The following is a 13,778-nucleotide window of genomic DNA, read 5'->3' on the forward strand; positions in this document are numbered from 1 at the left end:
ACTATATTGAAATACATTTTACACATAATAATAGAGTTAGCCTAAACACAAGATTAAATTGACAATAGTCTGATGGGTGACAATATTAACAATCGTCAAACTGTATATGAAGAGATGGGCGCAGCTTGGATATAGAGGCAGGGAAACGGAGCAACAAAGTGACTTTTTAAAATCCTCCTACAGCAGGGGTAGGCAACTAGAATCAGCCGGTGGGCGATTTCTGTCAGAGCGGATGGTCAGGGAGGCAGAACATTAGTACAATGATTTGTGCACCGCAAATGACCACAACTAAGCCCAAAAAGAGATTGTATTTGAAATGAACAATCGTTCCATACCTTGATTACACTGAGACACCATCACGTCTCTTCTTTTATTCCTGGAAACACTTGGGAATAGATTTCCTAAATTAAACTCATTTTTAGCTGAATTCCTGGTGATTTTACTGTCTCGTTGCCGACCCGTGCTACAGAGTCATATGCAGGTAAGACGTTTTGATTTCTGTATAATATCTGAAAGAGACGAATCTGAGGTTTCCAAAACACTCATTTTTGCCAAATAGCTCAAAATTAAAGAGATGAGCTCTATTTCAAAATATCACTTTTACCAAGAATAACCGCTTCCAAGCACTCCACACATGAACACGTGGCAGCATAGAGCCCAGGCTACTGAGCAAAGACTAGTAACATAATAAAACAGATCATATGCTATTCTGTTCTTTTGAAATACATTTTATTATTTCAATGTTTCTTAAGACCTGCCAAAATGAAATCATAATAGAAATTATAATGGGTGTGGTTAGTGGTTTTTATTTTTTTATTTTTTTTACAAATAGCCTACAGTAACATATACTAATGAAAATGCTATTATGTTCTTTAAAAAATATAAAAATGTGTATTCTAATGTTACCTTCATAAACACAACCAAAGGAACATTTTTCGGGATGGATATATTAAATGGATTTAGACTGTTTGAATGTTGACATCAAAAAGACGCGCCATTGGCTCAGAGCGGGACCGCTTGAGGGCTGGCATTTCTACTGTTAAGAGGACTGTAAAACCTCTTTTACTACAGTAGCTGAGCTAGTTAATGATGGTCAGAATGCAAATAAATCCCTACAAACGGTGAAAACAGTCATAGGCTGGTTTCGAAGGCAGTTAGATGGTACCGTATTATTATCAACTGCTATACTGTTACTGTATAAACACTTTACAGTACAGAGATAAGAGAACACTGATTATCCAGTGTATCAGGGTTACATTGGGGTTTAGTAGATGACAGAACAACTGCTGTACTGTTACTGTATAAACACTTTACAGTACAGAGATAAGAGAACACTGATTATCCAGTGTATCAGGGTTACATTGGGGTTTAGTAGATGACAGAACAACTGCTGTACTGTTACTGTATAAACACTTTACAGTACAGAGATAAGAGAACACTGATTATCCAGTGTATCAGGGTTCCATTGGGGTTTAGTAGATGGCAGAACAACTGCTGTACTGTTACTGTATAAACACTTTACAGTACAGAGATAAGAGAACACTGATTATCCAGTGTATCAGGGTTCCATTGGGGTTTAGTAGATGGCAGAACAACTGCTGTACTGTTACTGTATAAACACTTTACAGTACAGAGATAAGAGAACACTGATTATCCAGTGTATCAGGGTTCCATTGGAGTTTAGTAGATGACAGAACAACAATGGGTTGGGTTCCCATAATTCTTTCTCACAGAGATCCATTCAATCATGTATGGTTGTCCGGGGCTACAACAACAATGTGTATTGTTGGGGTTACTGGTGGACCGGTTAGGGAACTACTGGTCTAGGAGATGGTTTGAGATAGGGTTGTCACGGTAGCAGTATCGCGATAAGTCTCGTGGCAAGAAAACAAAATGTGAAGCGGATTTCATTTCTAAAGGAAAACAATCCTAATCTTGGAAACAAAGAGCATTATGTTATCACCCAGAGTCAAATGTGTTTATTTTACAAGCTATACAAAATATTGTAAGGAAGGTTCCTAAAGGAGCAAATAGTAGTCTGCTTTATGTGTTCGCCATGGAAAATCAAGTATGGTATTATTGTGATGCTGGTATCATGACAACCACACAGGGCAGTAGTGAACAGTATGTTACCTGGTCTCTGGCGGGCAAGGGGAACAGACAGTTGACAACAGTAGGACAGGACAGTTACCTGGTCTCTGGCAGGCAAGGGGAACAGACAGTTGACAACAGTAGGACAGGACAGTTACCTGGTCTCTGGCGGGCACGGGGAACAGACAGGTGACAACAGTAGGACAGGACAGTTACCTGGTCTCTGGCGTGCACGGGGAACAGACAGTTGACAACAGTAGGACAGGACAGTTACCTGGTCTCTGGCAGGCAAGGGGAACAGACAGTTGACAACAGGAGGACAGGACAGTTACCTGGTCTCTGGCAGGCAAGGGGAACAGACAGTTGACAACAGGAGGACAGGACAGTTACCTGGTCTCTGGCAGGCAAGGGGAACAGACAGGTGACAACAGTAGGACAGGACAGTTACCTGGTCTCTGGCGTGCACGGGGAACAGACAGGTGACAACAGTAGGACAGGACAGTTACCTGGTCTCTGGCGTGCACGGGGAACAGACAGGTGACAACAGTAGGACAGGACAGTTACCTGGTCTCTGGCAGGCAAGGGGAACAGACAGGTGACAACAGGAGAGTTACCTGGTCTCTGGCGGGCAAGGGGAACAGACAGGTGACAACAGTAGGACAGGACAGTTACCTGGTCTCTGGCAGGCAAGGGGAACAGACAGGTGACAACAGGAGAGTTACCTGGTCTCTGGCGGGCACGGGGAACAGACAGGTGACAACAGGAGAGTTACCTGGTCTCTGGCGGGCACGGGGAACAGACAGGTGACTATAGCAGGACAGGAGATCTGTTTCTGGGGCTGGCTCAGTGGACACATCTCCTTTAGACTGTAGATGAACACTTCCTGCTCCTAGAACACACACACACAAGTAAATACACACACACACACACACACACACGTGTATGTACAGTTGAAGTCGGAAGTTTACATACACTTAGGTTGTTGTCATTAAAACTCGTTTTTCAACCACTCCACACATTTCTTGTTAACAAACTATAGTTTTGGCAAGTCAGTTGGGACATCTACTTTGTGCATGACGCAAGTAATTTTTCCAACAATTGTTTCCAGACAGATTATTTCACTTATAATTCACTGTATCACAATTCCAGTGGGTCAGAAGATTACATGCACATGATGTCATGGCTTTAGAAGCTTCTGAGAGGCCAATTGACATAATTTGAGTCAATTGGAGGTCTACCTGTGGATGTATTTCAAGGCCTACCTTCAAACTCAGTGCCTCTTTGCTTGACATGATGGGAAAATCTAAAGAAATCAGCCAAGACCTCAGAAAAAATATTGTAGACCTCCACAAGTCTGGTTCATCCTTGGGAGTAATTTCCAAACACCTGAAGGTACCACGTTCATCTGTACAAACAATAGTACGCAAGTATAAACACCATGGGACCATGCAGCCGCCATACCGCTCAGGAAGGAGATGCGTTCTGTCTCCTAGAGATGAACGTACTTTGGTGCGAAAAGTGCAAATCAATCCCAGAACAACAGCAAAGGACCTTGTGAAGATGCTGGAGGAAACGGTTACAAAAGTATCTATATCCACAGTAAAACGAGTCCTATATCGACATAACCTGAAAGGCCGCACAGCAAGGAAGAAGCCACTGCTCCAAAACCGCCATAAAAAAGCCAGACTACGGTTTGCAACTACACATGGGGACAAAGATCGTACTTTTTGGAGAAATGTCCTCTGGTCTGATGAAACGAAAATAGAACTGTTTGGCCATAATGACCATCGTTATGTTTGGAGGAAAAAGGGGGAGGCTTGCAAGCCGAAGAACACCATCTCAACCGTGAAGCACAGGGGTGGCAGTATCATGTTGTGGGGGTGCTTTGTTGCAGGAGGGACTGGTGCACTTCACAAAATAGATGACATCATGAGGGAGGAAAATTATGTGGATATATTGAAGCAACATTTCAAGACATCAGTCAGGAAGTTAAAGCTTGGTCACAAATGGGTCTTCCAAATGGACAATGACCCCTAGAATACTTCCAAAGTTGTGGAAACATGGCCTAAAGACAACAAAGTCAAGGTATTGGAGTGGCCATCACAAAGCCCTGACCTCAATTCTACAGAAAATTTGTGGGCAGAACTGAAAAAGTATTTGCGAGCAAGGAGGCCTACAAACCTGACTCAGTTACAACAGCTCTGTCAGGAGGAATGGGCCAAAATTCACCCAACTTATTGTGGGAAGCTTGTGGAAGGCTACCCGAAACGTTTGACCCAAGTTAAACAATTTAAAGGCAATGCTACCAAATACTAATTGAGTGTATGTAAATGTCTGACCCACTGGGAATGTGATGAAAGAAATAAAACCTGAAATAAATCATTCTCTCTACTATTATTCTGACATTTCACATTCTTAAAATAAAGTGTTGATCCTAACTGACCTAAGACAGGGCAATTTTTACTAGGATTAAATGTCAGGAATTGTGAAAAACTGAGCTTAAATGTATTTGGCTGGTGTATGTAAACTTCCGACATACTGTACATACAGTACCAGTCAAAAGTTTGGACACCTAATCATTCCATTGTTTTTTTACATTTTTACTATTTTCTACTTTGTAGAATAATAGTGATGACATCAAAAAGGTGTTAAACAAATCAAAATATATTTTATATTTGAGATTCTTCAAAGTAGCCACCCTTTGCCTTGATGACAGCTTTGCACACTCTTGGCATTCTCTCAACCAGCTTCATGAGGTAGTCACCTGAAATGCTTTTCAATTAACAGGTGTGCCTTGTTAAAAGTTAATTTGTGGAATTTATTTCCTTCTTAATGCATTTGAGACAATCAGTTGTGCTGTGACAAGGGGGGGGGGGGGTATACAGAAGATATACTATTTGGTAAAAGACCAAGTCCATATTAGGTCAAGAACAGCCCAAATAAGCAAAGAGAAATGACAGTCCATCATTACTTTAAGACATGAAGGTCAGTCAATCCGGAAAATTTAAAGTACAGTCGCAAAAACCCTCAAGCGCTATGATGAAACTGGCTCTCATGAGGGCTGCCACAGGAATGGAAGACACAGAGTTACCTCTGCTGCAAAGCATAAGGTCAGTGTTACCAGCCTCAGAAATTGGCAACCAACTGCACCTCATATTGCACCTCACAGAGTTCAAGTAACAGACACATCTCAACATCAACTGTTCAGAGGAGACTGCGTGAATCAGGCCTTCATGACGGAATTGCTGCAAAGAAACCACGAATAAAGGACACCAATAAGAAGATCTGGTTTGCGCTTAGTGGGACTATCATTTGTTTTTCAACAGGATAATGACCCAAAACACACCTCCAGGCTGTATAAGGGCTATTTGACCAAGAAGGAAAGTGATGAGTGCTGCATCAGATGACCTGTCCTCCACAATCACTCAACCTCAACCCAATTGAGATGGTTTGGGATGAGTTGGACCGCAGAGTGAAGGAAAAGCAGCCAACATGTGCTCAGCATGTGGGAACTCCTTCAAGACTGTTGGAAAAGCATTACAGGTGAAGCTGGTTGAGAGAATGCCAAGAGTGTGCAAAGCTGTCATCAAGGCAAAGGGTGGCTACTTTGAAGATTCTAAAATCTAAAACATATTTTGATTTGTTTAACACTTTTATGGTTACTACATGATTCCATATGTGTTATTTCATAGTTTTGACGTCTTCACTATTATTTTACAATGTAGAAAATAGTAAAAATAAAGAAAAACCCTTGAATGAGTAGGTGTGTCCAAACTTTTGATTGGTAAAGTACACGCACGATCACACACTTACAGAAACTAAATGTATACAGATATACATAATCTACTCAAGGTGGATAATGTTATACGCTTCCATTTCATGGGCAGGGCAATACATAAAAAATATTGCCAATGATCATTTTGTATATAAACACCCATGTATTCTTTAACATGTACCCTAATTACATAAGTACCAGTGTATTCTTGGCAGTTCCCAATGACACTCCCCATACATGTTATCACTAGACTTTACACTGCTTCACCAGGTAACATGACAGCAACAAAACTCAGCCTGAGCGTACACACTACAACGCCAAAGCCACAGGTTAGACTAGAGATGAACATACTTATGGTATGGTGAGAGCAATTGTACTGACATGGTGTCAACAGGCTTATGCCTTTATGTCTGAGGTTTTATGTCATGCTGAGTTCCATTGCGACAGAGGGCTATGTAAACTGTAAACTTGCAATGTAAATCCAGTGTTATTGATAGTTTGGCCAACCCCACCCCCAGTGTTTATGTAAACTCACATTTAAGTTAACTGTCAGATGCAAAGAACATGTATGAATAAATATAAGTATTCTATTCTAATGTCCATAGGAAACCCAGTGTTAGTGATTGTTTGGCAAACCCCAACCCCAGTGTTAGTGATTGTTTGGCCAACCTCTGTGGCGGTCCATAAGGTGTTGTCCATCTTCATCTGACAGCTCAGCCTGGTTCCTGGACACGGCATCCTCTTCACCTCTACCTGACCCTTCTCTACGTTCACCACACTGTAGTTCCTATAGGACAACACACATTCACTACCACACTGTAGTTCCTATAGGACAACACACATTCACTACCACACTGTAGTTCCTATAAGACAACACACATTCACTACCACACTGTAGTTCCTATAAGACAACACACATTCACTACCACACTGTAGTTCCTATAGGACAACACACATTCACTACCACACTGTAGTTCCTATAAGACAACACACATTCACTACCACACTGTAGTTCCTATAGGACAACACACATTCACTACCACACTGTAGTTCCTATAGGACAACACACATTCACTACCACACTGTAGTTCCTATAGGACAACACACATTCACTACCACACTGTAGTTCCTATAGGACAACACACATTCACTACCACACTGTAGTTCCTATAAGACAACACACATTCACTACCACACTGTAGTTCCTATAGGACAACACACATTCACTACCACACTGTAGTTCCTATAGGACAACACACATTCACTACCACACTGTAGTTCCTATAGGACAACACACATTCACTACCACACTGTAGTTCCTATAGGACAACACACATTCACTACCACACTGTAGTTCCTATAAGACAACACACATTCACTACCACACTGTAGTTCCTATAAGACAACACACATTCACTACCACACTGTAGTTCCTATAAGACAACACACATTCACTACCACACTGTAGTTCCTATAGGACAACACACATTCACTACCACACTGTAGTTCCTATAAGACAACACACATTCACTACCACACTGTAGTTCCTATAAGACAACACACATTCACTACCACACTGTAGTTCCTATAGGACAACACACATTCACTACCACACTGTAGTTCCTATAAGACAACACACATTCACTACCACACTGTAGTTCCTATAAGACAACACACATTCACTACCACACTGTAGTTCCTATAAGACAACACACATTCACTACCACACTGTAGTTCCTATAAGACAACACACATTCACTACCACACTGTAGTTCCTATAAGACAACACACATTCACTACCACACTGTAGTTCCTATAGGACAACACACATTCACTACCACACTGTAGTTCCTACAAGACAACACACATTCACTACCACACTGTAGTTCCTACAAGACAACACACATTCACTATCACACTGTAGTTCCTACAGGACAACACACATTCACTACCACACTGTAGTTCCTATAGGACAACACACATTCACTACCACACTGTAGTTCCTATAGGACAACACACATTCACTACCACACTGTAGTTCCTATAGGACAACACACATTCACTACCACACTGTAGTTCCTATAGGACAACACACATTCACTACCACACTGTAGTTCCTATAAGACAACACACATTCACTACCACACTGTAGTTCCTATAGGACAACACATTCACTACCACACTGTAGTTCCTATAAGACAACACACATTCACTACCACACTGTAGTTCCTATAGGACAACACACATTCACTACCACACTGTAGTTCCTATAGGACAACACACATTCACTACCACACTGTAGTTCCTATAGGACAACACACATTCACTACCACACTGTAGTTCCTATAGGACAACACACATTCACTACCACACTGTAGTTCCTATAAGACAACACACATTCACTACCTCACTGTAGTTCCTATAAGACAACACACATTCACTACCACACTGTAGTTCCTATAGGACAACACACATTCACTACCACACTGTAGTTCCTATAGGACAACACACATTCACTACCACACTGTAGTTCCTATAAGACAACACACATTCACTATCGCAGAGTTTCTAGAACACACACACACACACACACACACACACACACACACACACACACACACACACACACACACACACACACACACACAGTAGTCCAACAAGTCATACCGAGACAATACACACCATTTAACCGTGTTACCCTGACACAGAGTTAGGACAGTAATCAATCTTTCTCCTTCTTCCCCTGGCGGAGTAGTACCTGCTGACAATTATCATGTCATTCTCATGGTCGGTTCCCATGCTGGAAGCCCTGGCGCAATACCTCTATGAGGGGGTATTAGAATTACAAAGGATCTCTATGGGGTTAACAGCAGGACAGCTGCAGGCAATAGCAGTCATTAGCAGCACCTGTATGGAGCGATGAAAGCTGCCTTTATCTTAGTGAGATTATCTCCCAGTCCCTAAACACACACAGTCACACACAGGGGGAGAGCAACACTAAAGCAATTACTTTCCACCTGGGAGCTTTATTACAGGACAGGAGTGTGTGTGTGTTACTCTCAGAGAGGTATGTGCAGAGTATGTATGTGTGTGTGTGTGTTCTGCCTCCACTGCTCTTTATGAGACAGTCCAAGCATAAACAGTTTAAATACACCCTCAGATCCTCAGGAAATCTACACTGAGACAGTTTGGGCCAGGAAAACCTCTGAAATCAACACAAAGAGAAACCAACCTGTCGTCCTTGTCCCCGTCCCAGAAGACAGCGCTGTGTCCCTGCAAGTGGGACAGGAAGAGCTGGGAGTGTGTGTCACAGGCCAACAGGTACCTCAGACATGGGAAGCTGGGCTCCTGCATCTGCCTCACACACTGCACGGCCAGGGGCCTCTGGATCAAGAGAGAGACACACAGTCACTATGTCATACTGTAAGCCAGGGTTCCCCAATTGGTGGCCAGTGGATTGGTGATTTTATCTGAGCAAAAAGAATGTTGGACATAAAAGACTATAAAAACACCAGCAAATTAGCCCCAAGTGATTTACATTTTGAAAATGTAAATCAGTATTCCCATGCATAATAGAGAGATATACTATACTATATATAAAAATGTATGTGGACACCCCTTCAAATTAGAGGATTCGGCTATTTCAGCCACACCCATTACTGACAGGTGTATAAAATCGAGCACACAGCCATGCAATCTCCATAGACAAACATTGGCAGTAGAACGGCCTTACTGAAGAGCACAGTGACTTTCAATGTGGCACCGTCTTACGATACCACCTTTCCAACAAGTCAGTTCGTCAAATTTCTGCCTTGCTAGAGCTGCCCCGGGAAAATGTAAGTGCTGTTATTGTGAAATGGAAACGTCTAGGAGCAACAACGGCTCAGCCGTGAAGTGGTAGGCCACACAAGCTCACAGAACGATACCGTCGAGTGCTGAAGCGTGTAGCACGTAAAAATAGTCTGTCCGCGGTTGCAACGCTCACTACCGAGTTCCAAACTGCCTCTGGAAGCAGCATCAGCACAATAGCTGTTCGTTGGGAGCTTCATGAAATGGGTTTCCAAGGCCGAGCAGCCGCACACAAGTCTAAGATCACCATAACAAGCGTTGGCTGGAGTGGTGTAAAGCTCATCGCCATTGGACTCTGGAGCAGTGGAAACGCGTTCTTCGGAGTGATGAATCACGCGTCACCATCTGGCAGTCCGACGGACGAAACTGGGTTTGGCAGATGCTATCTGCCAAACCCAGGGAGAACTGGAGAACGCTATCTGCCCGAATGCATAGTGCCAACTGTAAAGTTTGGTGGAGGAGGAATAATGGTCTGGGGCTGTTTTTCCATGGTTCAGGCTAGGCCCCTTAGTTCCAGTGAAAGGAAATCTTAACGCTACAGCATACAATGACATTCTAGATGATTCTGTGTTTACAACTTTGTGGCAACAGTATGACAATGCCCCTGTGCACAAAGCAAGGTCCATACAGAAATGGTTTTTCGAGATCGGTGTGGAAGAACTTGACTGGCCTGCACAGAGCCCTGACCTCAACCCCATCAACACCTTTGGATGAATTGGAACGCCGACTTCAAGCCAGGCCTAATCCCCCAACATCAGTGCCTGTCGTCACTAATGCTCTTGTGGCTGAATGGAAGCAAGTCCCCGCAGCAATGTTCCAACATCTAGTGGAAAGCCTTCCCAGAAGAGTGGAGGCTGTTATAGCAGCAAAGGGGGGACCAACTCCATATTAATGCCGATGATTCTGGAATGAGATTTTCAACGAGCAGGTGTCCACATGCTTTTGGTCATGTATTGTATATGTGATTGTACACAAATGTAAGAAAAGGTTTGAAATTATTACGTTTTAGTCAAACATTATATCTGTTTGGGCTTCTTGTGGTCAATTTGAAGTCTACAAATTATTTGTAGTTATGTTTCCGGCCCCCTGACTATCCACTTAAGAAACAAAATCGTCCCACGGTTGAATCTAGTTGATGATCCCTGCTGTAAGCCACACAGCCTTATAATATCAGTTGTTAATACACATCTAGATGTATGAAAGATAGCATGACAGCATTATAGTGGTGCGGATTAGTCATCACACTTTCCTATTTAAAAACAGCATATCCAAGCCAGCACAGCTTGGCTCACTAGTGTGAAAAGTGTATTAGTGTCCCAGCCCACAGCCCCTCACCTTCTCAGACTTAGTGTCCCAGCTCACAGCCCCTCACCTTCTCAGGCTTAGTGTCCCAGCCCTCAGCCCCTCACCTTCTCAGGCTTAGTGTCCCAGCCCACAGCCCCTCACCTTCTCAGGCTTAGTGTCCCAGCCCACAGCCCCTCACCTTCTCAGACTTAGTGTCCCAGCTCACAGCCCCTCACCTTCTCAGGCTTAGTGTCCCAGCCCTCAGCCCCTCACCTTCTCAGGCTTAGTGTCCCAGCCCACAGCCCCTCACCTTCTCAGGCTTAGTGTCCCAGCCCACAGCCCCTCACCTTCTCAGGCTTAGTGTCCCAGCCCTCAGCCCCTCACCTTCTCAGGCTTAGTGTCCCAGCTCACAGCCCCTCACCTTCTCAGGCTTAGTGTCCCAGCCCACAGCCCCTCACCTTCTCAGGCTTAGTGTCCCAGCCCACAGCCCCTCACCTTCTCAGGCTTAGTGTCCCAGCCCACAGCCCCTCACCTTCTCAGGCTTAGTGTCCCAACCCACATCCCTTCACCTTCTCAGGCTTAGTGTCCCAGCTCACAGCCCCTCACCTTCTCAGGCTTAGTGTCCCAGCCCACAGCCCCTCACCTTCTCAGGCTTAGTGTCCCAGCCCACAGCCCCTCACCTTCTCAGGCTTAGTGTCCCAGCCCACAGCCCCTCACCTTCTCAGGCTTAGTGTCCCAGCCCACAGCCCCTCACCTTCTCAGGCTTAGTGTCCCAGCCCACAGCCCCTCACCTTCTCAGGCTTAGTGTCCCAGCCCACAGCCCCTCACCTTCTCAGGCTTAGTGTCCCAGCCCACAGCCCCTCACCTTCTCAGGCTTAGTGTCCCAGCCCACAGCCCCTCACCTTCTCAGGCTTAGTGTCCCAGCCCACATCCCTTCACCTTCTCAGGCTTAGTGTCCCAGCCCACAGCCCCTCACCTTCTCAGGCTTAGTGTCCCAGCCCACAGCCCCTCACCTTCTCAGGCTTAGTGTCCCAGCCCTCAGCCCCTCACCTTCTCAGGCTTAGTGTCCCAGCCCACAGCCCCTCACCTTCTCAGGCTTAGTGTCCCAGCCCACAGCCCCTCACCTTCTCAGGCTTAGTGTCCCAGCTCACAGCCCCTCACCTTCTCAGGCTTAGTGTCCCAGCTCACAGCCCCTCACCTTCTCAGGCTTAGTGTCCCAGCCCACAGCCCCTCACCTTCTCAGGCTTAGTGTCCCAGCTCACAGCCCCTCACCTTCTCAGGCTTAGTGTCCCAGCCCACAGCCCCTCACCTTCTCAGGCTTAGTGTCCCAGCACTCGATCATCAGGCCATGCAGACAGTGGAACTGGACTTCCTCTGGGTTTCCCAGGGTGGGACGGATCCCTTTAGACAGCTTCTTAGCTATCTGGAGCTGGTGTTGGCCCAACGCAGGCCTACAACCTGACAGCAACTCATACACAACCATCCCATACGAGAACATATCCACCTGGGTGGGTGAGAGAGAGAGAGAGAGAGAGAGAGAGAGAGAGAGAGAGAGAGAGAGAGAGAGAGAGAGAGAGAGAGAGAGAGAGAGAGAGAGAGAGAGAGAGAGAGAGAGAGAGAGAGAGAGAGAGAGAGAGAGAGAGAGAGAGAGAGAGAGAGAGAGAGAGAGAGAGAGAGAGAGAGAGAGAGAGAGAGAGAGAGAGAGAGAGAGAGAGAGAGAGAGAGAGAGAGAGAGAGAATGGGAGAGAGAGAGAGAGAGAATGGGAGATTGATTTAATATGTTATCTACACAGTGTACAAAACATTAAGAATACCTGCTCTTTCCATGACATAGACTGACCAGGTGAATCGAGGTGAAAGCTATGATCCCTTATTGATGTTTTGTACACTGTACACTTTAAATCAGTGTAGATGGGGAGGAGGAGACAGGTTAAAGAAGGATTTTTAAGCCTTGAGACAATTGAGACATGGATTGTGTATGTGTGCCATTCAGAGGGTGAATGGGCAAGACAAAACATCTAAGTGCATTTGAACAGGGTATGGTAGTAGATGCCAGGCACACCAGTTTGTGTCATGCTCAACAGTTTCCTTGTGTATCAAGAATGGTCCACTATCCAAAAAACATCCAGCCAACGTGACACACCTGTGGGAAGCATTGGAGTCAACAATGACCAGCATCCCTGTGGAACGCTTTCGACACCTTGTAGTCCATGCTCCGACGAATTGAGGCTGTTCTGAGCACAAAGGGGGTGCAACTCAATATTAGGAAGGTGTTCTTAATGGTTTGTACAGTCAGTGTACATATATATCTATATTGATCGAATTGCTTTGGCAATGTACGTTTCCATGCCAATAAAGCTTCTTCAATTGAATTGAAATGCACACACACACACACACACACACACACACACACACACACACACACACACACACACACACACACACACACACACACACACACACACACACACACACACACACACACACACACACACACACACACACACACACACACACACACACACACGTCATCCCATTGTAATAGTCAGACTCTAATGTTATCTATGAAGGCCATTCAGCTTGGTGATGGAACTCAAAACAGCATATTTTCAGTCCAGGAAATAGTCCAAGTTGAATTCCTTTCTATGAATGGCCATGAGCTTGAGATGAACAGCCCACTGTGGCTTTCTTCCCAGGGTTTATTCAACGCAGCGCAGACAGATGGGGCCAAAATGCACCGGAGTGGTGAGTTTCCACGCTCTGTTAGCGTTACGGTAGC

At 44.7% G+C, this 13,778-nt stretch overlaps 1 protein-coding gene across 5 annotated transcripts in view; it reads right to left on the reverse strand.

The window, feature by feature from the left end:
- lrrk1 (leucine-rich repeat kinase 1) overlaps window positions 1-13,778 on the reverse strand; it is a 146,219-nt gene that overhangs the window by 14,989 nt on the left and 117,452 nt on the right. For all 5 annotated transcript variants that reach the window (XM_071400831.1, XM_071400830.1, XM_071400833.1 and 2 more), the window contains 4 exons: window positions 12,309-12,503; window positions 9,099-9,250; window positions 6,536-6,653; window positions 2,864-2,980 (listed from right to left, as the gene is read on the reverse strand). In XM_071400831.1, the coding sequence (XP_071256932.1) occupies window positions 2,864-2,980; window positions 6,536-6,653; window positions 9,099-9,250; window positions 12,309-12,503 (582 nt within the window). The remainder of the gene's footprint in view (window positions 1-2,863; window positions 2,981-6,535; window positions 6,654-9,098; window positions 9,251-12,308; window positions 12,504-13,778) is intronic.

Source organism: Salvelinus alpinus, chromosome 5 (assembly GCF_045679555.1).
Source record: "Salvelinus alpinus chromosome 5, SLU_Salpinus.1, whole genome shotgun sequence".
NCBI lineage: Eukaryota > Metazoa > Chordata > Actinopteri > Salmoniformes > Salmonidae > Salvelinus > Salvelinus alpinus.